Source organism: Ceratosolen solmsi, unplaced genomic scaffold, assembly GCF_000503995.2.
Source record: "Ceratosolen solmsi marchali unplaced genomic scaffold, CerSol_1.0 scaffold29, whole genome shotgun sequence".
Taxonomy (NCBI): Eukaryota; Metazoa; Arthropoda; class Insecta; order Hymenoptera; family Agaonidae; genus Ceratosolen; species Ceratosolen solmsi.
The window spans coordinates 11,861,718-11,889,670 of record NW_011948417.1 but is presented as its reverse complement, the minus strand read 5'-3'; the positions used below and the strand labels follow the sequence as shown (position 1 = coordinate 11,889,670).

General features: G+C 24.9%; 2 protein-coding genes across 4 annotated transcripts in view; one reads left to right on the top strand and one right to left on the bottom strand.

Annotated features, from left to right (window-relative positions):
- cnn (phosphodiesterase 4D interacting protein centrosomin) overlaps positions 1–15,644 on the top strand; it is a 24,179-nt gene extending 8,535 nt beyond the window's left edge. The window contains exons 3-15 of the mRNA XM_011496842.1: positions 7,594–7,811; positions 8,054–8,225; positions 8,309–8,445; positions 8,527–8,937; positions 9,013–9,225; positions 9,300–9,650; positions 11,896–12,003; positions 12,444–13,646; positions 13,713–13,988; positions 14,051–14,275; positions 14,356–14,556; positions 14,640–14,868; positions 15,345–15,644. Of these exons, the coding sequence (XP_011495144.1) occupies positions 7,594–7,811; positions 8,054–8,225; positions 8,309–8,445; positions 8,527–8,937; positions 9,013–9,225; positions 9,300–9,650; positions 11,896–12,003; positions 12,444–13,646; positions 13,713–13,988; positions 14,051–14,275; positions 14,356–14,556; positions 14,640–14,868; positions 15,345–15,556 (3,956 nt within the window). The 3' untranslated portion in view covers positions 15,557–15,644. The remainder of the gene's footprint in view (positions 1–7,593; positions 7,812–8,053; positions 8,226–8,308; positions 8,446–8,526; positions 8,938–9,012; positions 9,226–9,299; positions 9,651–11,895; positions 12,004–12,443; positions 13,647–13,712; positions 13,989–14,050; positions 14,276–14,355; positions 14,557–14,639; positions 14,869–15,344) is intronic.
- A 2,918-nt stretch (positions 15,645–18,562) lies between these two features.
- Lim3 (Lim3 homeobox protein) lies at positions 18,563–27,586 on the bottom strand. 3 transcript variants are annotated; one of them, XM_011496672.1, is made up of 8 exons: positions 27,272–27,586; positions 25,103–25,277; positions 24,058–24,269; positions 23,601–23,793; positions 23,125–23,288; positions 20,718–20,930; positions 19,221–19,270; positions 18,939–19,029 (listed from the first exon to the last, which is right to left on the bottom strand). In XM_011496672.1, exons 1-8 carry the CDS (start codon positions 27,435–27,437, stop codon positions 19,012–19,014), a joined length of 1,191 nt encoding a protein of 396 aa, XP_011494974.1. In that variant the 5' UTR covers positions 27,438–27,586; the 3' UTR covers positions 18,939–19,011. The 3 variants fall into 3 exon arrangements, with proteins under 3 accessions (XP_011494972.1, XP_011494973.1, XP_011494974.1); XM_011496670.1 differs by lacking the exon at positions 19,221–19,270 and having other exon boundaries at positions 18,563–19,029; XM_011496671.1 differs by lacking the exon at positions 19,221–19,270 and having other exon boundaries at positions 18,563–19,029; positions 24,058–24,260.
- Between the last annotated feature and the right edge of the window lie 367 nt (positions 27,587–27,953).

Sequence of the window (27,953 nt, the reverse complement as noted above, 5' to 3'; positions counted from 1 at the left end):
TGTGTATGATTTGATTTGCACTTATCTTGCACTTGTTATGAGTTGCATATGACAAGGCTTTGCCTCTTAATCGGTCTTTACTTGTGTATGTCTACATCCTTGTTATTTGGCATTCCCTTGGAGAAGCAACCTTGCCGGCTTCTCTGGTGAGAAGAGATTCTCGTGCGCTTCGCTGGCGTCTTTCTTGAAGGCATTCTCTCGGCCACCGCGTGGCCCTTATGAAATTCCTGCTTCTTGGTGTTTCCAATCAGAGCGCCTCTTTTTGAGCGTCTCCAATCGAATTGATCCTTTCATTATTGGCGGCTCCAATCAGAGCGCTTCTTACTTGCATTCCCACCATGAGAGGGGGACTTCTTTGGCACGTTCTCGCTTCACTATCCGAGCCACATGTAGCTGGGTTTGAGAAACAGCGTATGCCTTTAATATCCCTTTTTCGGATGTCAAACGACGTGATTTTTTTGCTTATATTTTTATGACTTGTTTATACCAGAAGTATTATGGCTTGTCGTCGATGGATACTTTATGGCGTGGTCGCGTCGAATTTATCGTCGCATTAGCTTTAATACGCGTTTCGTTAGACACTTGATCGCATATTCTCGCCGGATATTTTATGAATTGTTTTTCTTTAGATATTCGAAGTTTTGCTGAATTGTTTAGATTTAGTTAATCCGAGGCGTGTTTGAATTTTATTTCTCGAGTAGTCGAGAGTACGCCTTTTTCGGAACTCTTATCTTGAATTTTCCAGATGTTTAATGAGCTGGGAGTTTTCTTACATTCCCGAACAATAAGGGTTATGTATTATGTATGTAATAACATTATGTATTACATACATAACATTATGTAGCTGTATGTATTACATTAATAATTATTTTCTTTTAATAGTTTAATTTTTTCCCTTTTTAATTAATTTCATAATAATTTTGTACTAATTGATTTTTTTTTTGTTATCGAATAAAGGTATAAAAAAGATTGTTTTTAACTTAAAAATAATTTAATATAAATTTTATTGACAATAAATTTTACATTCGACCGTGTACAAATCAATCTAATTTATAAGGCTATTATATGTATTAATAGCAAATTTTAGATAAGTAAAATCTGATATCAATTCAATATAAGTGGATTCTATTAGTAGTTTCATGTATTAAAAAAGGAATTTAAATGATTAAAAATATAAATAAAAAATTTTAAAATATCTAAATTTATAGAATTAGTGTTATATATTTCTATAAATGTTTATAAGTTATAAATATAATTTAAATATTAAAATATTTATTATTTATTTTAATTAATTATAGTAATGAAAAATATGATTATGAATGACGAGCAGTTTCTTACTATCAATCTGATCTCGATGGTTGTATCGTGGAGAATAATTTCTTTATGTAGTTGATGCAGTATTGTTTAATTCTTTATTACTTTTGTAAAATGCTGTGGTGAAAATATTGGGCTTATGTTAATACATCATCATCAATGTTAGAATTTTTTAAAAATTAATAAATAATTCTTTAGTGTAAGCTAAATAAACATATTTTTATTTATTGAAAGAAGACTTTTAGGTAATTCTACTACATATTCATAACTTTTAGTTATGCTGGAAAAAAATTATTAAATTTATTCAAATCAAGATATCTAGAAAGATACGTTTTAGATAACGAAAAAATACGTTAAAATATGCTTGAGAACGGAAGAGTAAAAAGACTAACGACGGTGTTTTTATTAATTATAATTCTAAACAAATAATTTTAGTTATGAATAGTATTAATGAATTCACTATATATTGTTTTTAATATTATATAATATTATATATTATTTAATAAACTATACTATTTATAATATTTCATTACAAGTATAAGAAATCTGTCAGGCATTTTTTCTAGAATCTAGGAATTAGTTTTGATAAAACTATTTTAAATGATTTTACGCATACAAAGTTTCATTTAATTTTATACACAATTCTTAGTCAGGTGCATGAAATGTGTATTTTCTTTATTTTTATTTATTTATTTATAAAAACAATATTAACTTGTCTAATGTGATTACTAATGATGTTTTAACTGAACAAAATATTGAGCCGAAGGAGCATTAACATTACGCGTGCAACTATATATTTAAAAATTTGCTTTTAGATTTATTTTAATAATGATTTCCATTATTATATTTTTGCATTAATTATATATTTTTTCTTTTTCTCCACCAACTAATTATACAAATAATTATTTATATTTCTGTTTTCATAGGTATTTTTAATTTTTTTATTATAACGTGTTTTTTATATTCTGATTTTTTTACGAAAATTGTACTAGCTAGTAAAGATTTTAGACTGATAATTAAAGCATTCTTTTCAGATAACATATTTTTATACTTATTCACTCTAATTTTTATCAAATTATTTAAAATAAAACAACTGTTCTGGCAATCATTAAATAAGTTTTTTGTTAGTTTTTAGTAGGTAGTATAAATGAACTCTTCTCAGTTTTTGCCTTTGCATCAAACACATTTTTTTCAATTTTTTTACTTTCACAATACAAAAATATAATTCTCTGGGATAAGACTAAAAAACCTCCTTATGATGGTGGGTAGAGGCTTGCTGGCAAGTGGAAGGGGCAATGCAATAATTCAATACTGCCTTTAGAGTTTATTGTCTTTCCCTTTATTGAATATAATAAATATAATAAATAGTCAATGATCTATGGATATCGAAATGAGTGTATGAGACAATGAATAGATGAGTTTCTTCAATTAAAGTTGGTGGCGATAAGTCTGTAAGTGTATTCTTGATAGCCTAGAGCGTGATTCTCCTTCTCCTTAGGTGGTGGGAGAACGTCTGTGTGACGTCACTGCTTGTGTACGTGAGATCAGATGTAGTCGTGGTATTGGTGCACGTTCGTGTGGTTGGTGCTTACGTGTTTACAGGAGCCGATGTTTAGTAAGCCGTAAAAACGAGCAAAGTGGCGTATCTTACGTGCGGGCGTGAGCCAATGAGTAGAGGTAAGATGTAAGAACGAGCGTAGTGGCATTGCTTACGGAGGCGTGGGTGCCGGTATAGATGTGGCATCGCTATTAGTTCTTTAGATTGCTTGATGCTTGCTACGGCTTCATAATGGCGATTGCAGGTTGGATAGCGAGCCTGATGTGGAGAGTGCGTGATTGGTACTAGCCAGGAGGAATCGCGGCACGTGCAGCTTAAATATTCTCGTACGAACTAGCGGCGTCGATAGTGCCGGTGGCTGTTGCTATGTCGATATTTGTCGTGACGTCAATAAGGCATAGCCTTGTAGGGTTCATTGTTATTACTTTTCGGAATTATAGTCGTATATTCGAGTTTTTTCAGCATAGAAGCATTCTTCGAGTTCGTTGGCGAATGTTTACAAAGAAATGTTCGCGCGTTCATACCTCTCCCACTTTGTATTCCTTTTATAACTGCTGTAATCCGTAACAATAATTAATACTATATTTAAAAAAATTTATATTATTATTTATTGAACAAATCCAAAATGTTTTAAATTGTTAAATTTTCTTATAATTTAAATTCACATGTGTTTCACATAATTTTAGTTCGCTTCTTAAATTTATAATTTAATAAATATGTTTTCGATTAGTAATAAAATTAGTAATTAGTATATAATAGGGTCATACATAGATATTATACAAACTATTCAAATGCAAAAATTTAAAATAAAAATACACCTGTGAATTTTAAATATTGTTAACAATAACTTTTTATTTGAATATGTACAATTTTCAGTAAAACTTTGTTTTAATAAAAATATTTAAGATGCACATATTACATTTATTAAAAATTATATTTATTATAATCATAATTTTTTATTTTTTTGTTCATTATTTCATTACATTAGCTAGGAATGTAAATAAAAATTTCAATTCATTCTAAATCTGTATATTTATAAATAATGATATTAAATGATAAACTATGAAATCTAAAAACTAAACTTAAATAAATATCATGCATATTTAAAGCATTTTTTAAAAATATTTTAATTAATCTTTTTTCATTAATTCTTTTGAGTAAAATCATAAATAAATACCAAAGAGAAATCAATATAATATTAAGAAAATATAACAAATAAAATAATCTTTTACCTAATTCTGTTTACGAAACGTGGAATTTTGTCCCTATAATAAAATCATAAGAATTTAAAATTATAATATAGTTTTACATGATTCTGTACAATTCGGGAAAAGTATGGAACTAATAGATAATTTTTATTAAACTAGTATAACGATTGTATATATTGATGAATGAAGCTAACAGATACCCATAAGCCTTGGATTATTTGGAATGTTTTTACAATTTGTTTATTATTTATTTATTACTGTTATATATAATATTTTTTTAATGATAGTAAATGAAGATGCAGAATATAGACTTACATTGCTTCAGAGGTACAAGTTTAAAAAACTAATATTTTTAAAATCAAGAGTAAATTATATTTTTAAACCAATCTCTTTAGTTTATATTTTTTGAAATTATATGGAATTATTGTATTTATCAATTCTATAGAATTAATTGAAAATGGATTAATTTCATTCGATTATACGTGACATTGTATATAAACGAATAGATCTGAATTTAATTTTGCATATTAAATTATAATGAAATTGATTTTATAATGAAAATATTTTTATATGGAATTTAGTTTGTCTATACGAAATTATATTGTGATTTTTAGATTCTGTTTTATAGATTTAATTAAAATTTTTTTTTAATTTAACAATCCTAACTTGCAGGCATGTCATATTTGTTCCAATAATATAAATATATATAGTGATAAGTATACCACAAAAAGCATCAATTAATCTGATATGAAAGTAGTTACCAATTTTGCATCGTCGACACCATTAAGCACTTCACATTAGCAATTCAGATAAGGGTACATGACTACATATGAGAACGGCCTATTTTATAACTCATGTGTTACATACATAAAATATTTAAATGTAACTCTTCTTTTAAAAAGGCCTTATACTTGTTAATAATTCCCTTGATGACAGATTCCGCGTCTATACCAGTTTCAAATCTTGTTATTTTTCATTATTAATCCATTTTCTACTTTCTATGGTATGAATAGGCTAATGTTCGAAAATAGTGAAGTATTCTTAGCTCGAACTGCCAATGCTTCAATAAGTTTAATTTGCCACCCGCCTTTGCAGATGCCCGAGAAAGAGTTAAGTGTAAGGGCTGTAGAAATATCGTGAGTTTTGCTAAATATATGATTTATTTTACAATTTATTAGATATTGGTGTTTTGGAATCTTCTTGAGTCTAATGTAAAGATGCGATTTCCTGAAACGTTTCTTGTGATGGATGTTTCACTACACAAGATGCTCTTCGAGATCGTGATGTTGATGTTGAATTCGTAAGGTTTAGAAAGATAAGCAAATACTGCACACTCCTTATCAGAGAGTGTGATATATTGTTAATAATAGCGTCATGCCAGTTTTGCTACGACTGGTAATGAATGAGTAGGTCGCGCGGACAGTGATACAGTATCCTTGATCTGATGCTGGGATGAATAGTTCTCCATAAAAGCACGCACCAAGGCGAGTGCGTGCGTGGTGGTCTGGCCCTCTCCTGAATGAAGCGATAGCATCAACTCCCGTCGACGGTTGTATACCAAGGCTGATGTACCTTCTTCCAGTCAGTGGGTTACCGCAAATACTTGATCACTAGTTACCAATGAGTAAAGTTCCTCGCAGACCTGGCTTCTTTACGTGGATAGCCCTTTCGAATTGACTTTTCCACAGAGACAGCTCTTGGCTTGCCCACACGGACAGCTTGCTCGAATTCTCCACGCGGACAGCCCTTTGCTGCTGTGTCGTCCCCACCTTTAAGGCCTCTCGCAATGAGTCCCCACTCAAGGAGCTTCTGGTCTTAGTTTTCCAATCAAGGTGCACCACTTTTCGGCGGCATGATGAATGAGCACGTCCTTTTTCCCACTTCCGAAGGAATTAGGCTTAGACAATGAAAATATCGAAAAGAGTATCTCCGGCGGCAACGCCTTCGTAAGGAAGATTTGCCCCTCTCCGGGACTTAGCGTGGTGGGGGGTGGTTCTTGGTCAAACGTATTCGCTTGGGCTATGTAAGCGGCAACATTTAGCAAGTCGCTTGACAACAATGCATGCTTGTCTAGTGACATTGAAGGCACACGTGTGATAAGGATTGCCGGATGTCGCACGTGCCGTGTTTCGAGTTGAAATGAATTTTAGGAAATGTTTTTCACTCGATTGTTTTCAAATATCTTAAATCTCTCAAAATATTAAAATATTAAAAATATTAAATAGCAAGGGTCATTAATTACATTAAAAACAATGACTACGTTTGTGGTGCAACGAATAATAGTATACTAACCTTGCTATTACTAACTAATACTAACCTTTTCGACCTCTAACGACCGTGGGAAAACTTTCTTAGATTTTATGTCCGTTCAATATTTCTCATAATGGTAGCCGATGGAATTTTTTCCAATAAATAAATTCCAAAGATTTTTCTCAATCGCGAACAGCTAAGCATTTATTTTTTCTTTTATTCTTCCAACTTAATTATTAAGCTATTACTTCTATCTTTATTTTATTCTATCTTTATTTATCTCGCTATTTATCATTATTACATATACTAATTTTCTTTCCTCTTTTCTTTCCTCTTTTCTTTCCTTTTTTCTTCACTCATGTTATTCCTGACTTCTTATCCCTTTACATTTAATTATGCTATCTAACTTCATTTCCACCATTCACACCTTTCATAAAGTAATATAATATAGTATGTGATTATTAAATTTATTCTTATTAATTTATTAAGTTTTTATTACTACTTTATTTTGTTTCTGCTTTCATTATTCAATTTTTCCTTTGATATTTTCGCGCTGTTAAATTGCATGCTTGTGAATATTAATTTTTTGCTGTATTAAGGAATATAAATATCTCATTTTATAATAATAATCATCATGTTTTAACACTTAACTTAATATAATTAATACAAAAAAAATATCTATGATTGAAAAAATTGAAATCTTTTACTGGATAAATTATAAATATTTCTATTTTTGTTTTAATTGTATGATATATTACATTTCTATGCTCTGTAAATCTAAAAGAAAATGAATTAATTATTTTTATTATTTTAAGTAATTATAGTGATCTTGTATTATTAATTATGAAAAATAAAAATTGTATTTTAGTTTATTGATTTTCTTCGATAGCGCAATAAAAAACATGATATAACTTGCTAAATAATAATAAATTTATAACATATATGAAATTTTTAATGGTTCGCAAGTATTTTAATCATTCAATTGAGGATACGTTCAGATTGCAATTATAGATAATTTATCTAAATGTGTTTTTTCTTTTTTTATATTGAAAAGATGAATTTATAATATTAGAAGACAAATTATAAATCGTTTTTACACAAAATTTAATTTGTAATTAACGTAATATAATTTATGTTTTATATTTAGATATTTTTAAAATGTAATTAAGTAAAATTATTACTAAAAATAAATAAAAAAATAATCACATTGTTATGAATTATTTTTATTTGCTTAAATTATTTTTACAAAAATTGGCTGTTAAGGTGCCAGTCTTAAAACACCGGGCAAGACATCTCCACTAGGAATTATGAGTAGTCAAGGCATTGGAGGACCCGGCAGAACAATGAAGGAATGCGAGGATCATCTGGGAATCCTCAAAAAAGAAAATTTTAATTTGAAGTTACGAATTTACTTTCTTGAAGAACGCATGGGGATAACCTCTGCTGACGAAGATGCTATTAAAAAAAATATTGAACTTAAGGTGAGTTTCTTTTGTCAAGCATACTTCATATTATATAATGTAATGATCTTCTTGAATATATAAAATTAAGATTTGTAATATCATTAATATGAAGAAAGGTTATATTATTGATAGTGGTAGTGGTTATGGTTATGGTTCTAGTCGTGTTTATGGTTATGATCGTAGTTGTGTTTATGGCAGTTTTAGTTCTAGTAGTCTTAAAATAGTAGAAATCAAAATACAACTATTTTAATTATGTTTAGGTTGAAAATGAATCTTTAAAAAAAGAACTTATTGAGAAGCAGGAACTTCTTAGTCAAGCAGCAAAAGCCATCGAGCTTATTGAAGAGCAGAAACAAGTATATGCTCGAAATGAAACTCAGTATCAACAGACTCTTGAACAAGAACGAGAAAGAGTAAATAAACTTGAAAAAGGTGATATGATCATTTACCTAAATTATCATTTTAATTTAATTTCCTCTAAGATTTTATATGTATACTTTTTTATTTTAAATAAGAACTTGAAGATAATAGATTAAAATTGACCGATATCACTTATTATGAAGAAACTTTCGGAATTACACCAGAAAAAGCTTTGGAATACGAAGAAAAATTACACAAAGTAGAAGAGATTAAATCTTCTCTAGAATCTGAAGTAAAAATATTATTTAATTTTGTTAGGCTTAAATATGGATATTATACAAGGCTAAAAATAAAGACATTTTTTATTTTATAGTTAAAACAACTATCAGCTAGTTTAGAAGAGGAGAGAAACTGGGCGCAAGAGTTGGAGAATGAAAGAGATCAATTGAAAAATCGTTTAGAGTCAAAAATCCTATGTAAAGAAAAGTTATCATTAAAGAGAGATCGTGAAATGGAAGTTTTAAGTGAAAAATTAAAAGTATTAGAAGAGCAAGCTTTCAAGACAGAGAATTTATTACAACAATTTAAAAAAGAAATTATAGAAAAGAATAAAATAATCGATCAGAAAAGTGTTTCGCTCGAAGAAAAAAGTAAAGCTTATGACGAAGTTTCTGAAGTAGCTGAGAAACGAAAAAAACAAATAGATCAATTAAGATTATCTATCAAATCAAGAGATGATGCTCTCACAGATTTGAACAGTAAAAATCGCTCTCTTCTATCCCAGGTAGAATATAAAACGTAACTATCTAAACTTTTTAATTATTAATGTTTGATAACTAATTATAAACTCTTTCTTTAGTTTGAAAATAATTCCACAAAGAGGAGTTTGTCATCTGATAGTCAATCAACATTTATGGAAGAGTCACAAAACTTTAGAAGGATATGTAGCTTGAACAGTCCTACAAAGAGTTTTTATAGTTCATCAGATTTGAAACCTAGCATAGAACGAACTAGAGGTAGCTGTGATTTCAACAATGGTTTTGATAAAAAAGACATTCAAGAGTTAAAAAAAGTTAATTTGAAATATGTTTAAATTAAAGACTATTTATAAACAATTTTTTTAATATATGAACATTTTAAATCTAGGAATTAGATGATAGGGATCGAGATATTAAAAAAAAAGAAGAAACAAAGAAACAGTTAATGCTGAAGCTTTACAGCGTTCAGCAATCTGCTGATGTAACCGATCAGAAATTAAAGAAATTAGAAATTGACCACAAGAAAGCAATTCAAATGATTCAAGGCTTTCTAAAACGTCATGAACAACTCGAAGATAAACAAGCCAAAAAAGATAGGAGAATCATGGACTTAGAAGTTGAAGTTAGCAGATTACAAAATGAAAATACAAAGGCTGGTAGAAGCAGTATCAGTACTTCAATGCGAAAAAATTCTAGCAATGAACTAATAGATGGTCCCGAACGTGATCACAATACGCAGGTATTAATCACTTATTTATAAGCTGATGATAGAAACACTTTCAAATATTATAAAATGAAATTCTACTCTTGAACGTATTTTGGAAATTAGTATGGTTGCAATTAGTTTACATGCTATCACATAAAAGTGAAGTTTATGTTTCTTTCCTTTCTTCATTCCAGACCAGCTAAATAGTATTTTTTTCTGCGTGTTTTCTTTCCATTGTACCTTGCATCATCACAATTCTATTTTGTACTTAAAAGTAATGGTGTTAATTGCGGAAAACAGAGTTATCTATCTTTTCATTAATTTTTTTTTATTGTTTTAAGACTCAAATACGAAAAAATTAATATTATTCAAACAATTATGAATTCAAACAATATGAATGAAAATAAAAAAATTACAAATTATTTTAAACATGATTTTGCTTTTAACTGAAAACCTAAGATTTCTTATGATGTTAAATCGTATAAATTAATTTTTGTTTTATAACTGAATTTATTTATGTTCAATATTTATTAATCTACTTAACATAAATATTTATACAATACGGAAATGCATCTTAAATACTTTTCAATACATACTATCATAAAATAAAAATGTGAAATTTCATTATCAAAATTAAGTTATTTTATATAAGTTATTTGGTTTATTTTATAAATATATACTTTGTTGAATAATTTTATTTGAACAAGATATTCAAAGAATATGTACAAATAATTTTTTAAATAATTCTCCGTATACAATAAGTCTACACATATAATTTATATTTGATAATCTTTATTGTATTTATATATTGTGGTGTGGATGTCTATTTGCATAACAAAATTCACCTATACTAATAATAGTAAAGAAGCGTTTATTCTTTGGTGTCGTAATGATTTTATAATTAAACTATGTTGTTTTTACCTTTTTTTCATGTAAATTAATTACAAGATAGCAACGAAACTTCGAGTTTATGTCAGCAATGAATGCATACACATAAATTACTTAACTATTTGCAAAACTGAATGATTCAATATTTTAAGGTTGTAATATGAATGATTACATCGGCAATATATTAATTAATAATCAATTAATTAATAATCAACTTTCCAAACATGATATGAAATTATATTATGGAGTCCTCTACACTTTATTTTTGCATATTAGATATTTATCAATATTTTAAAGGTCATCGCGCTGTGGTTAATAACTGATTATGATAGAGAAGAAAAACTACATAATTTTTTCATTTTTTTTATGAAAATTCGCATATAATAATACTAAGACTGATATTTTGTATTCAGTTAAGTAATAAGTTACCTGTTAATTACTGAACAGTAGAAAAACCAATGATGATTTTACCTGCTTGTATGCTTTCGAGAGAATGAAGGTATGTTGTATGCTATATCTTACTGATTTGCTATTCTCATTAATTAAAATTTGTTTGATATACATACTCATGCACACAATGCGCGCGCGCATATATTAATACATTAATTTGATAAATATATACAAATATTAAATTAAAATACATTTGTTTTTAATAGTATGTGAAAATCATAATAAATATAAGAGATGTTTTGATAGAATTAAATGACCGTAAAGAACTTGATAATGAACTATTTATTTAAAAATAGTCTATTATTTTTCTAAAATATATTCATTTATAATTTATTATTTCATAATTTATTAATATTTAGTTGATATTTTTATAAATAAAAATGAAAAACGGGAATAAAGTATATTATATTAGACTTTAATAAATTCGCTTTAAAAAAAATGAACAAAAATATATTTCTTACGATAATTAAATTGATGAAGTGAACCGGATTTTATATATTTTATTATCAGACTCTTGCACTGTTTATATTGAATATTTGTTTCTATTTAAATTATCTAATTTAATTTATATTCTATTAAAAATAGCATTATTTTTACCGCCGAAAAATACTTATACGGTCTCATTTTTTTTAGGATCCAATCATTGTTACTCTTGTACCTCCGAGATGTTGGCAAAAGAAAGCGAAAACTTAATAAAATTGTTAAATCTTTACAACTTCAAGCATTATATGTTTTGATTTTAATTTCAGCCATACTTGATATGTTTAAGTTTTTCTGTATGCTTTTGTATTTTAGATGTTTTTATCGTCGCTTTATTGTGATAACTTTTAGATTTAAAAATTATACACTTGTAAATTATCACTGCTTTTGAATAAAATACTTTATAACAAATTATGTGTTTGTGTTTTACTGATGCTTGGACAACAATTTGTGTGTGCAGCAACGATTTGAGGAAATGGAAAGCAAAATCAATGATCTCCAAAACCAAATTGCAGCAATGAAAGCAGGGAAAAATATATTAGAAAAAAGGATACAAATTGAAACTGACGTAAGAATAAAGAACTAAAATTAAAAGTATAGAACATTAAAGTTAAGAATAATTAATATTTATGATAGAAAAAAATTTTTTGTTTTAAAATAATGGCAAAATAGTAAGAAAAAATTAGAATAGTTTTCTAAAAGTTGTCATATAACTATTCTTTTGGTTTCATTTGAAATTTAAAAAATGATTTATTATTATTTAATATTAAATAATTTTTGTTAGTTCGATCACCTAAGATATGCATATTAAGTAATTTTACAATTTCTATTTAAAATTCTAAAGTAACTAAAATTTGAAAAATTTTAATTAAAATGATGTATTAAGGAATATACACTTATATTAAAATATAAATAGATAATGTAAATTAATAAGCTTTAAAACTATTTAAAATATTATTAGAATTAGTACAGCTATATTAATTCTAACAAATATTGATTAAATTTCAGGAATTACTTGATAGATTACAAGATAAAGATCTAAAAATTGAAAGTCTTCAGTATGAAAAGAATTTTATAAAAGATCAATTACAAACCCAGAATGAAGAGTTGTACAAATTAAAAGAAATCTGTAATCGAATAAATGAAAAATCAAAAGATTTAATTAATATAGATGATCTTCGAAAAGAATTAATTGAAAAAAATTTGGAACTTGAAGAAAGAAAAAATCAGATTGATCATTTAACTAAAGAATTGCTAATAAAAACGCAAAATTTACAACAACTAGTAAATACTGAATTATGGAGTAAAAATAAGGAGATTGCTAAATTACATAACCATATAACATCATTTCGATATCTAGGAAAAATTATGAATAAGTCAGATATTACTGAATATAGTGCTATATATCAATTAAATGCTCTCATAAAAGAATTAAATAATATCGGTATTCAAGTTTCATTAATGAATGATATTATACAACTTAATTATATTAATTCTGATAAATCTAAGAATGTTTTAACAATAACTAATTATATACATAAACTTGTTATCCAAAAAAATGAATTAGAAAAAGAAGTCGATTATTTGAAATGGTTGAAGTTTATTTCAAAACCTATTAATAAAATAGATAATGAAATTTGCAATTCTATAGGTAATGGGAATAAACACTATTATGTTTTAAAATCTCAATTAAAAAAACTTGTTAAATTTATGAATGATATGTTGAAGAGTACCGACCAAACAATTGATATTGTAAATAGTAGACAAAAGATTGTATTCGATGTGCTTATAAATTCCAAGACTTTTTCAGACAATTTCATGAATACTTTTGAAGGAATAATATTTAATGAATCGAATAATGGTGCAAACTTTGACAAGGTTGATAGAATTGTTCGAACAGATAGAATGGGCGAATCTGATAATTTTATAGAATATCGACCTCAATTTTTAACTACATCAAATTCAGAGACTTTTTCTAAATCAGATAAAATGGTATTATTAGCGAAAATGGATCTATTGAATATCGAGAAGAAATTTATAGATAAACCAATTTCTTGCAAGTTCTTAGAAACTTTCAGTGACTCTGGAAACTCTATAAATTACTACACATGTCATGGAATTTATCAGAGTGATGTTAATGAAAAAAACAACTTTTTATACTCTGAATTAAATGTCTTAAGAAACGGAATGATAAAAAATATATTCGATGATGTATGCCTTATTTCATTTAAATTATAAATTTAATTAGATTAGTTAATTTATATATTGATTTCACAGGTGAAGAAAACTAAATTATCGATGTTGCTTACTGAAATTAAAAACGCATGTGGTTATTGCGAGAAATTGCAAAACACCATTGCTAAAGAAATTCTTAAATGCCCTAGTTTTAAAAAAGAGGGTAAACAAAATAGTCATAAAATACAATTAGGAAATAAACATTTGGACGTAGAAAATATATCTATAGTAAACTCCAATCAAAAAGTTGAACTTTTTCAATATAAAAATAATACTGATAGAAAAGCAAATAATACCATAAATAGTGAAAATGAAGTGGTATGTAACTGTAAATATAATTTTTTATTTATTTTAAAATTACATATATATTTTATAAATAGTTGAGAGCTAAAATAATGAAACTAGATGAAGAAAATAAAGAAACGAAAACAATTATTTTAAGACTTACAAAAGAATTGGATCATCTTACTTTAAATCATAGTCAAATATTAGTTGAAAATACAAAACTAACCAACGAAAAGCTTAGATTAGAACAAGATATAAGAAAATCAGAAAATGGCTATGATATAAGAATTCAAACACTTAGAAATAAATTTTACAAGGAAGTATGTATGATTTTAACAATTTAAATATAAAGAAAGTAATATGTGTTGGATATATTAAAGATAATTAAAAATTTATTAAGGTATCAGATTTAAACCAAATCAATGAATTGTATAAAGCTAAAATACAAGAACTTGAAATAATTAACAAAAAAATTCAAAGAAATGTAATTGTCTGTGAAACTAGTGATTCTACACCAAGTTCAAGTGGTATTTCATCTTTTCCATTTAATATTTCAACGAAACAAATATGTGAAGATATTCATGAATATAATACTCATAAGGTGTATAAAATAAATTATTACATATAAGTATTTTATCCTTTTTTTAATTGTCTACTTTAATATGTACTTTATTTATTGTAAAGAAATCTCATTATTGGTTACCAGTACCTTATACAACATTCAGTGACTTGAATAAATCAAGCTGCTCTCCAGATTTAGGTATTGAGAGTGACGCAATAGTAACATCGATAAGACCGTTTAAAGATACTTTAAAAATTACCGAATCTATGACCAATTTGCTCAGCGATGATGAAAATTATAACATTGAGAAATTTCAAAGCATTGATGGTAGTAACTTACTAAATATAGAAGGTGAATTATGCAAAAATATTAACTTTCAAAAAATTAGTTTATTTGTTACAAGCTAATCTTATAATTATTTTATTTTTACTTAAAGTTGAACTTATATTCTATTATAAATTAAAATTAATTTTATTATTTAAAATTGATATAGATATAATATATAGATATTATATTTAACACATTTGTTTAATTTGTATTTATAAATAATTCAGTAGTTTATGGTAGTATGATTGCAGTACTTTTTTATAATTTTTTAACAATTTTTAAAAATGTTCATGTACATCTTTTGAATTGTTACTTTATTTTTCAAACTAAATTATTTCTTAAATTAAGTCATTATTTATTATAAAATAACCTATATAATTACATAGAAATCTATATAATTTATAAGTATACAATTATATCATTTATCATTTTATAATATGAATTTTTAATAAATTAATTTGATTGAAAAAATATTTTCAAAAAATGATTTTCTCTTGTAGATCTTGAAGTTCAAACGTTAAAACAAGAAAACGTTGTATTAAAAAAAAGATTAATAAAAACAAGAAGGGCACTCGAAGATACATTTCAACATTTGTCTGCGTCAAATAAAAACAAAAAAAATGTTGAGAAAGCAATCACAAAACAACTTATGATCACAAAAAGTATTCTTAAAAAAACAAGGAATTATGAGGATATGTATCGCAAAAAATGATATTTAAAATACGAAAAAGATCTTAGTCTATACTTGTTCTGCATGTACGATAAATGAAGTTTCTGTTTAAAATATTTGTTTTAGTATTATCGTTCATTTTTAATTACTTATTGTACTTGTTATAAATCTCATTATTTTAATGTGTCTTTTTTCAATTTATGGTATAAATTGAATATTTTTTTATATAATTGTAAAGTGAATAAATTTCGTATACAATTTCATTATAATTCAATTTGATAATATATAGTTTTATTTTTATAAAATAACGAAATTTTTTTATGTTAAGTAAAAAACAGAATAAATAATTATAAAATAATATAAATAGAAAAACTTGAAAAATTATGTGAGTATAGATATCATAATATAAGAAATTACAATTATACTATGATATAAATTTTGAGTTATTCCTTCTTTTTACATTTTGCCAATATGCTTTTTTACATATATTAATTTATTTATCTTATATGTGGTTGCTCCTTAAATGACTTTATATAAATGTATTCCCAATTTATATATAATTTTGTATACAATAAACAATTCATAAAAATACATTTGTACATAAATAAGTAATAAATTGTTGTTCACTTTTATACTATATTTTTAATTTTCTCTTTATTTTTTAAGGAAATATTCCATATATACATAAATATACAAAAATATTTTATAGAAAATTTTATTATGTATTTTGAAATTTTATATATTTATATAACAGTTTTTATTGGGTGCGGAATATTTATAATTTGGCGTAATTTTTGTATTTTGTATGTAAAATTTATAGAAACAAAGTTCGTTTTAAATTAAAATAATGTAAATTATTTTAGAAAAGGATCAATTTCGGTAAAGTTTGATAATAAGGATACACAGTATAGTCATAGAATTATTATATTGCTTTAAATAACCAAATTTGAAAAGTATTATATAATTTAGTATTATGATTATAAAAAGTATACTTAAAAAGTTTGGAAAATAGATAATTTACCTTTTAAATATATGGTAAAAGTTATAAAGTTATAAAGTTATAAAATATATAATGTTTAACGTTATAAATATTAAATAGGGCGAATTTAAAATACCAATATATCGATAAGGACACGAATAAAGCAATTTATTTACACACTTATTTTTATATCTATTGCAATAAACATTTCGATTGTTTGACCAAAGTACTCAAATCTCTAAATATCTTTTGAATATATATATTTTTTCTTTAATAATTTTAGTTTAATTTGTATGCATATTACATTTTTCATGTAACATACATTACAATGCAATTATTGTTTTTTGTATTTTTAATATTTCAATATAGTTTGAAGTTTTTCATACTATATCTAATCTAAATAGTATTAAAAAATAAAAGTAATTTATAAATAATATAATTAAAATAAAATTTTATCATAATTAGTTGATTAATTGACAATGCATTCAACAGAATGTATTTAAAACAGAAAAATATCTTCTTTTTTTGATAATTATAACGTATATTTCCTATTTTAACATAACTTGTTATTAAATATAAAATCATTAAGAATATACTTTTATTGCATTTTTTTTTAAATTTTAGATATTTTATATTATTTAATATTTAGATACGTTATATCTATATAATTTTTAACTTTCGTAGTCATGTAGTAACTTAAATATGTTGAAGTATTTAAAAACGATATTTAAAATTTCTAATATAATTGACATAGTATGTTATTAATTACTGTACGATAATGATAAAAAAAATTAACAGTTTAAATATATTTAATTTATAATGATAAAGCAGTTAATTGAATTGAAATTTATGTATCTAAATCAAATTTATTTATAAATATATAGTTCGTAAAGAAATATAAGTAAATTTATAAATAAATATGTAAAAATTGTAAAATACTATGATTTGAAAAATTGTAATCTGACAGGAATTATCTATATAAATAGAAGTATATCTAATAATAGTTCATCTAAACAGTATATATATATAATTATAATTTTATATTGTTCATAATATTAATAGCTAATGATAATGCATATTATCGATAAACAGTTTGTGTGTATCCTTAATTGTTAAAAAAGAAAGTTAATTCACAACTCATATATTTAATTATTTAATAGATGTAATATAGTAGCAAAGTCAATATATAGGATGGTATCAAATTATTTGACTACTTGACTTGCTGATTTTTGTATATTCGTGCTTCTTTATTTCAACTATTATAGGAAAAAAATTAATTTTTACTGTAGCATTCATATCATTTGTTGACATATGATTTGTTTATATCAATGCATAAAATTTACTCGAAATATGTATTTTTAAAAATTGTACATATTGACAATGAAAAATGAGGAATATGTAGTCTAAGTAAGATACTTATTTCCGAAATTCGAAAATATATTTGATTAAATTAATTTTTTTATTTATTGTAAGTGGGCACTCTTAGGTATGACAGTCAAAATAGTATTTTTCAATGGAATCTTGTTTTTTATTATTTTTTCAAATGTATATATAACTTTCACTTACAAATAGTCAATTAAATATTTTCATATGTAATTCATTCTAATATATCATCGCAATATATACAAGTAATTAAATTACATATTGTATAATCTAATCTCATATACATTAGAAAAAGAATGATTTCTAGTTTAAGCAACAAGTAATTTTATTGCTTATACGTTTATGGGGATACATATTCTAATCATATAAATATTTTGTACAAGGAAGCACCACAGCCATAAAATTGAATGTACATACTTATATGAGACGAAAGTACTATTCGAAACTTGTGTAATGTTGAAACTGTGCAATTAAAGAATTTTATTTACTAATTATCAATAAATGATTAAATGTTGGAAAGGTAAATTCATTTGTAATTTATTTTTAATGAAAAATTATAATTACATATAAAATCACTATAATTTCAACCAATTACAGATTTATAAAATCTTGTTTTAATCCAATAGGAAAATATATAGATGAAATAGATTAATAATTTACTTCAAACAAGAAGTACTATATTTTTAATCAGTAAATGTTTACAACTTTATAATGTAGTTGATGTATTAATTTGTTATAAAATAAAATTACATAACGAATAAATGATAGTGGCATATATATTTTGTTTTATTATAAATCTCTTCTTGAGAGAAAGATCATTGTTAATATAGAGGTTTGGGCCCAGGAATTTAGAACAGGTTTAGAGAATAGATATAACAGTTTTGATCTTCCAAACATTTACACAATCGTCAAAGCCAAGGCAAGATTTCGTGGTGTGTTTGCTGAAATATTATGGTTTTGCTGGGCTATGTGGTGTAGTGCGAAAGGTGGGAATGGTGCGAATGCGGGTGCATGGACGGTTCGCCTAACCACGAGTCTGGTGAAGGTGGAAAATCAGGATAACCAACAGCACCTCCAATGCCTGGACCTCCAACCCCGCTTGACTCATTACTTAAATCCGAAGTTGTTCCTGCCACTATTCCGGCGGGACCACCTATCAAAGTAAAGTCATATTATTTTATTAGTTTTCAGTTCAAACTATACTTAGACATTTTTCTACGTTTGCTTTATTTAAAAAATGATACCAGTTTAAGAACTTTAACAAATCGAGTTTTTTGGTTGAAGAATCGCAAAGTTCTTTAATATGTTCTACAATATCGATTATCGTGACGGAAAATTTTTTACCTTGTATTTTTTATTGAATAGAGGCACTCTGGTATATACTCTGAGCATTTCTGAAAATTTAAATGCGTTTTTCTCAAACTACTTTTTTACTGGCTACAAACAACGGGCAATAATTATTCATCCATTTACTTTAAATTTTAACTATTATTTTTAAATAGAATTATTGATAATTTATGGTGTTTCGTCTATTTTAATATTTTTATTAGATTTAGAAGCTAAGGGATCAGCTAAACACTATTTACTTGGTAAATTGCAAAAAACTATGTATTTAAAGATAGTTCATATCATAAACAAAATATAATAAATAAAATTTTAAAATAGTACAGAAAATAATTTTAATTTGTTTTACAAATAAAAGTAATTTTATTGTTTCAAAAAATCTCGTACAAAGTAGGATCAAATATTTTATTTTTTATTGCAAGTACAATTCAGGTAAAAAATCACATCAACGAACATGGATTGTATGTGATGCCTAAATTATTGAAACAAAATCTTATAAAAAACATTTTTACTAGTTAAATATATAAATTATATTACAATAAATATATATACTGCATTAACATTAGTCTTAATTTAAGCACTCTAACGTAGTAACAAACCCTATAATAAATAGTGGTATTGATTCATTATTTTTAATTTTCTTTGAATGTTATTCAGTATTACCATTGCATTTTTACTGTGTTCAATTGTTAAAGATCTTCTATACCCAGTTTAATAAAATTTTCAATTTGAATACGTTATGAAGTTTTTCTGTTACAACATTTTTCTAATAAAAAAATATATAGAACAATAATACAGATTTGAATATGTATTATTAAAAATTAAAAATACTCTGAGACGTTATTACAATTATTTAATTTTTACAAATTTTATGTTATCATTAATTGCCTATTCATTTAAATATAAGATTACCTGTAGATGTATATATAATTATTTTTATATATGATTATAAGTTTGAATATTGAATTTTATTAAATAAATTTTGGAACTTTGTCAAAATCTAAACTTAACTACATTAATTTTCTATTGCATTTTTTAATTATCTTTCAAGCACACAATTTTGATTGAACTAACTTATGTTAAACAGGAACTCATGGGAATAAATGAATTTTTCTTTAACAAAACAGTCACAAGTAAAGTTTTTATTAAAACAATTATTTTTTAACATTTTAATGAATGATTGAAACATTAATTTTCACAGTAGTTATACTATAGAATCATTTTGCTTTACTTTATTAATTTAATTACATACTAAGATATATACTTAAAATTAATTATAATTATTAACCATCGTTTCATCTAATTGGAATTAATAATTATTATAACTAATAATTATTATTATGTATAGTAATTAATTGATTTCTGAGCATTTTGATTTAAGATCAATACGTAATGACAAATTAAAATTGTATGTCAATCACAAATGCATGACTATAATTCAATTTATCATAAAAGAAATATATAACGATTTATATATAAACTCTAAGGCTTACTTACCGAGTGTCGTATAAACAGACAGACCGGCATCCGGAGTATAAGGAAACTGAGGTGGCAAAGATGGCGATCTGGACGTGGATAAATATGGAGGTGTAGTCGCACCGAGATAAGTGCGCGGTGGACCAATACCCCCACCGCCTCCACCACTTGGACTTGATCCTTCGCCATCAAGGCCCATATTTACAACTGTTCCATAACTGTCATTGCTTAAATCTATACGAAAATATTAACATTATCTTAAACCTTGTATTAGAACCTCAAACAATAGTTTCGGTGTTTGTACACAGGTGATTATTTTTTAAATGCACACGAATTCAAATATTATTTAGATCTTTTTGAAAAATGCTTTATACAAATTAAAATGATTAAATGATTAGAGTTATATTAAATGAAACATAAACATTATATTATTTATAAACAAATATTTTACTTTAAGACGTTTTTTGTAATAGATGAAATAATTAATCGACAAATTTCTGTAAAAACATTACCATTTTTTTAAAAACCAAATTAAAATTAATGCCATCTATTTTTATAGTTATTGGGTTTTTAGAGAAATCGATTTAATAATATTTATTTGAGATGTCACAAACTTGTGGAAAGATGGATAATATGTTAAATGTAAATATACAAATTTTTAGAATCTAGATTTAATATAATTTTTTAATAAAAAGTTTTATTTCACTCGAATAATATATATATATATATATATACCGATTCTCGAGCTTAAAATAATCTTTTTAAAAAAATATAAATATCTATTATTTATAACTGTTTTTAAACATCATATTTTAACGCAATATTACTCCCCATCAATTTAATAACGAAAATAAGTTATATATATTTATAATGTTGAGGAATTCCAGTAAATAGGTAGTAGTCAGTTTCAAAACTTTAATAATTTAAATTATATAATATTATTAACAGTAGATACTGATTAAATTGATCCAATAAAATTTACGCGATATAAAATATTTCTGAGGATACAGCAAAACTATCATACAGTTTAAATTTTTAATACATATACATTGAAAGTGAGGTATTTTAATGGAAAATGATTAAAATCAGATATATTTATTTTAAGTGTGAATATGCCAATATTTTGATAATATAAGAAGGTAAAAATGACCTCTTATTTTACGCTGAATAAATATAAATTTATATTTTTTATTTCGAAATCTGTTTTTATCTGTATATAAAAATCTGTTATTCTGTTTAGCGAGTATTAAGTAATTGTAAAGTTTAAATTCTATTTTATAATCGAAAAAGTAATATAAATTCATTTAATTACTGAATGTAATGTATATAATCTACTTATTTAAAATAAAATGATATATTATCAGTTTTTCTAAATTTTATTTCCAAATTCATCAAAATATAATTTAGCATTCATCGAATTACGTAACATCAGTATACTAATAAATAATTTCAAATCTAAGTTTTTACATCGTTTCCAAAAAACAACATCGCTATTTCAAAAAACAACATTGTCTCTTTGAATACAGATAGTACACAAATAATTGAAAAGCTATTCAATTTGCCTTCAACAAAATATACGTACGATAAAGCATACCGGCTATCATAACATGGAACGAACTAAACTAATTACTGTATACAAAAGTATGTACAATTTCATTCGCGTAATTTGATTTTCATTTATCCAACTAATTATTGAATATTTGTTAATAAACTATCACTGTTAAAAGTTAAAAGTTCTTGTTTATTAATTGTATTATTCGATTTGTAAGATCACAAAATACAAATTCTTTTTTATATAATTTTTATAATTTACGAAATATTTCTATTTTACCTATCTTATTAGAACAATTTTTTTATTTATAAATGTCTTTAGTTAATTTTATTTAACGTAACATAAATTAAAAACAACTTTTATTAATTAAATTCTCTCGTATATCATTGTATAAATTACAATTGTTATTATATCTTTTAAAGCTTATTCCTGTAATAAAGTAAAAAATGTGATATATTTATAATAAAAAATAGAATAGAAATACTGTATACTATAACCATGTACACACAATCTTTTTGAAATCTCAGGCACAACCCTAGAGCAGTTAGCTGAGCGATCTCTTGAATATTTGAAGAATACTGCCTTCAAATTTTGTCTGCTTTCCCTTCACAGCTTTCTCCCTCGGTTAATAAAAAATTCGTTATTTTAGAGATTTTAAGCAAATTATAATTCATTGCTTTTACTAATATTTGTATGCAATCTAGAATACAGTTAAAACATTGAGTTGTTTTTTGAACCTCAATAACGCTATTTTCTTTACTTTGTTGTTTATTTTTAACTAAATAAGCAATATTTATGAATACAAAAAAAAAGAGTAAACATGAAAACCATCGGTTATAATAAATATAATCGATACAATCAATTAAAATAGCTTACCATTATGACCAAATGAAGAATCCAAATCAACCTTTAACTCATCTTTATCAAGTAATTTTTCATGCCTTGGAGAATGACCACCTGCATTACCTTTTATACTGCGAAAATATTGGGACCATCGTGTTCTACCAGCATCTTTTTTCAATCTTTTCTCTTTTGCTCTTCTATAATAACAATGATTTATTGTGTATGAATTTATTTTTGTTTTTCACATTAATTTTTTTTAAATATTATAATTTTATAATATTATGATTTTTTAAATTAATATCTACTGGCCTTGAAAAAATAGCTATTTTTGTACATATTAATGTATAATTTAATATTGTATAATAAATAATGTCGATTCAATAAGTGATTCAATAGTTACAATAATGGAATACTATCAATACGATATTTAATTTTAAATTAAAATTTGAAGCTTTTTACTTTAAATACTTAACATTGAAATAATTTAAAAATTTTTTTTTAGAATTTACCTATTCTGAAACCAAACTTGAACAACGCGCATGTCCAAGCCCGTATCTTGTGAAAGTTGCTCTCGAACATGCCTCGCCGGTTTTGGGCTATTATTGTATGCTAATTTTAATGTTTCCAATTGTTTTGCTGTAATTGTTGTTCTCGGTCTCTTATTTGGTTGGTCACCATCAATACTTCCACCATCTGCAAGTTCTATATAAAAATTATTTATAATATAAAATTGAACAAAACATTAAAGGAACGTTGTTTATAAATCGATAAAGATTAATATATATTAAACTATTTAACAAAAATTGTATAAACCCAAACAGATTATAAAAAACTTTAAATTTAAGAGCATTTGATTTTGTTTAATTATAACTTACACTTAATATTAACACTTCCTTTTATTTATAATATTACAATATAAATAATAATAATGAAGACTAAATCAGTGATTTGTAAATAGTAATTTACCTTTAGCTTTAGCTTGCTCATAATCGGGTTTGCAGACGAGTTTGCCATCTTCCATGAGATAGAATTCGTCCCCGGTATCAAGTTGCCTTGAGCACATAGTGCACAAGAAGCATGTGAGATGGTAGACCAAATCCTGCGCCCGACGCACGACCTGTGAAGGCGCCAAACCCTGGCCGCAGCCAGCACACTTTGTGCCGAAACGCCTGCCACACCAACAGCAAACAAAATATTCATATTTTATTCACTCGTGCACTGACATCGCAGTATATAATTTTCGTAAATACCTAAAGATTCACCTTACATCTTTATGTTTTAAATCCGCTTTTCAGTCTTATTAATTATTAATTTAAAACATCATTGTAATTCCACCGATGTTTATGTTGTATTCATTATAAGTTAGAAGGAAGAGATACTAATTTTTCTTGTATCTTTTTTAACATTAAAAATTGTCATTGTTTTATATTATAATTTTATTATTTACCATATTACGATACTACGATATTAGTAGTTATAGGTAAAATAATAACTTGCATAATTTCAATTGTGCAGACAATATTTGTTTAAAGTGATCTTTTTATTCTGAATTATGGTGCAGATTTTATAATTTTTTTCTAATAAATAATTTATTCATTTTTTGAAAACGTATACATTTAAAACCTTTTTTAATTAAGAATCAGTTCCAATAATAATTTTATAAAATTAAAAACAATATGGTTTAATTTTGAATACACGATCTATACTTATTTTGGATTAACATACTATAAAAATCGGATCACTTTTAATTGTTTATTTGATACAAGCTTATTATATAAGTTTCAAGCAGTAATACTAGAATAAAATGGTAATTTTTGTTATAAATCAATAATATATTGATAAATATTATGCTGATAAGATGTAAACTTCATTACAAAGAATACCATTTAAGTTATTAAATTATTCTAAATTTTATTTTATTTTGTAAAAATATTTTTAATATTTTTCCATTACAATAGAAAACTGTGTTAAAGAAATGAAAGTTTTTTGAGATAGCGAAATTGATCCTTACTTGAAAAAGTCGTCTTTACAGAATACATGGCCATTCCGAGCATAACATTTGTCTGATAGTCTAACACCGCAATCCCGGCAAGTAAGACAACCGGCATGCCAGCACCTATCCATTACTCGAAGAACATATCTATCAAGAATTGCCTTTTGACATCCTCCGCATTTAGGTATCGAAGCTGTAATAAAAAGAATAATACTGATTAACATAAAAATTGGTTTGTGTCTTCTTAAATTCACTAATATATATATTTTTATTAAATATAGTATTATTTATAATTCATATTAATTAATACATTGGTTTTACTTTTAAGCAAGAGATTTCAAATGACAGTATATTATAATATAAATTAATTAGTGATTTATAAAATTACTGTTAAAGATATTCTAAATAATGTAAAACTTTTTAATGATGAAAAAAATTCAAAATTATAATGGGTGTAATGGGTATAATATCATTAATTATTTGATAATATTCTTTGATAATACTATTAATTAATTACAGTATTTTAATAATAATATAATATAAATAAATAATAATAATTTAATAATGAAAGTTCAAAGTATACGATATATATAGTGCCGTTTTTCATTAAATATTGTAAAATTGAATAAACTTCATTATTTTATAGGAATTTCTTTTGTAAACTCATATAATATTTGTAAATGCAAATTTCGTATTACTTTGCATTATTTCAAAATTTAATGTCAAATGTATCATAGAATTTTGTTTATATTCGTAATTTTAATCAAAATTTCACTTATGATTCTTAGAATCTACTTGTGTGTAACAATTGATTATTTTAATTTTTTATTTATAATTATTGGATAATATGCTTATTATAAATAATCAACATTTAAACTTTTTGTTTAAATTAAATAAATTTATAAATAAATAATAAAGTATCAAATTTATTTAATTAGAGTACAAATTTTTTTCATACAATATAGTTATAAAAAGTAGTTATTTTCTGCATATTTAAAATATTCCCTCAATACTATTATCATGTAATAATCCGAATTATATAAAATAAAGTATAATTTATAATTAAGTAAAATTAATTAAATTATTAAATATAAATTTTAATTTATAATCAATAATGGATATATAAAGTAATTATGAGATTGTTATAAGAATATAAAAATTACAAAAATATTTATATAAATTATTATCATTATAACAATTACCATTAGAAATGAAATAAATTTTTTTTAAAATTAAACAATTTTGACTTTATTTAAATTAATTATAAATTAATTATAATTTTTACCAATTTAATAATTTATTGTTTTAATTTTCATTTAATAATTTACATATTTAATTCTTTAATCTATACTGTATGATATATTATAAAGTTATATTTGACAAGGTTAGAATAACTATTAAAAAACCAACCAAATTGTATATATATATATATATATATAAGTGTTTTTATTGTTTTAAAAGAATGAATGAATAGCATTTGTAGTTTTTTAATGAAATTACTATTATATCAATTTAACCTTTAATTTAAAATAAATTTTTTATATTGCATTCAAACGCAATAATAAATCATTTTATATGTAAGGTAAAATAAATCATAACGTGAATGAATATTTTATATAAATTTTAGAAATAATTAAAATGTATTATCTTAAGAATAATAAATTCATGTAAAATGTAAGAATTATATATAGTAGAAATAGATTCATATAATTAAATATATTGAATTTCAATAAAAACTTATATTTATAGAAGTTTTAATAAAAAGTGAATTAATAATAACCGTGTCTGATTATAAAGTAATGATACACTTTGATATGATGTTTCTAATTATAATAAATAATTAAATGACATTAGTAATTGATCTTTTCATAATTAAATATAAAATTTTGAATCAGATCAATTATTATGAGATATCTTATTAATAGAACTATCTTTTTAATACTTATGTAAAGTATTTTGACACAAAAACTAAAATTATCTTTAAAGGTAACATAAAATAATAATAATTTAGAAATAAAGTATAATATCCAGAAATAATTGAAAAAATTTTGAGAAAGATTAGTGATACTATAGATGTAGTTTAATTCTTGATGTAATAAGGCTCGAACCGATTTTGTAATTCATGAAGACGAATTCGTAAAGACTTGTTGTAACCCACAATTTGTCAACGTTGATAACCACACTTACAGTAAATAATATTCGGGACATTGGCTGAAAGGCCTAGTTCCATTGCTGAATGCTCTAGTGTGTGCATGGCCTTTTGAACAGAAGCTGGGACGAATGATTCCGGGCTACTTTGTGGTGGCGTTAATATTTCTGGCCGGGAATGGAAATTAAATTCACAGCCGATCATCTTGAATTTGGATACAGTTCGAGCTCGGACTACATTCCGTTTATTGTATCTCTTGCACTATTTTCGTTGCATCCTATATCCACAAATTTGAGAAGAGCAGTTCACAGAGGAAACGCTCTCACGACTGCACTGTTGAGTTTTTCGTGGCACGTGGTGGCGCAACTTCAATATTGACGATGATAAGGGCGGGAGATATCGAATGCCTATTGGCTGAACAATGCACCCTTACTAAAGCGCGTATTGGCTACTTGAGGACCGCCCACACCAACTTGGGGCGTGAACGAGTACCGAGAACGCTCCTCAACGACTTTTAGGGATGGTTTTCTTAGGAAGGGTGAAAATTCTCATGAAATGGAAAAACTGACTTTTGTGGAGAGAAAATTTACACTCTCAAAATTTTTTTCTACTTTTGCCTACTTCATTGCTTATCGTAAATGAAAAAGTTACGATACAAAATAAATTTTGGACACTAATGTTTTTATTGGAAATAAATTAAATATTATATATAATATATTT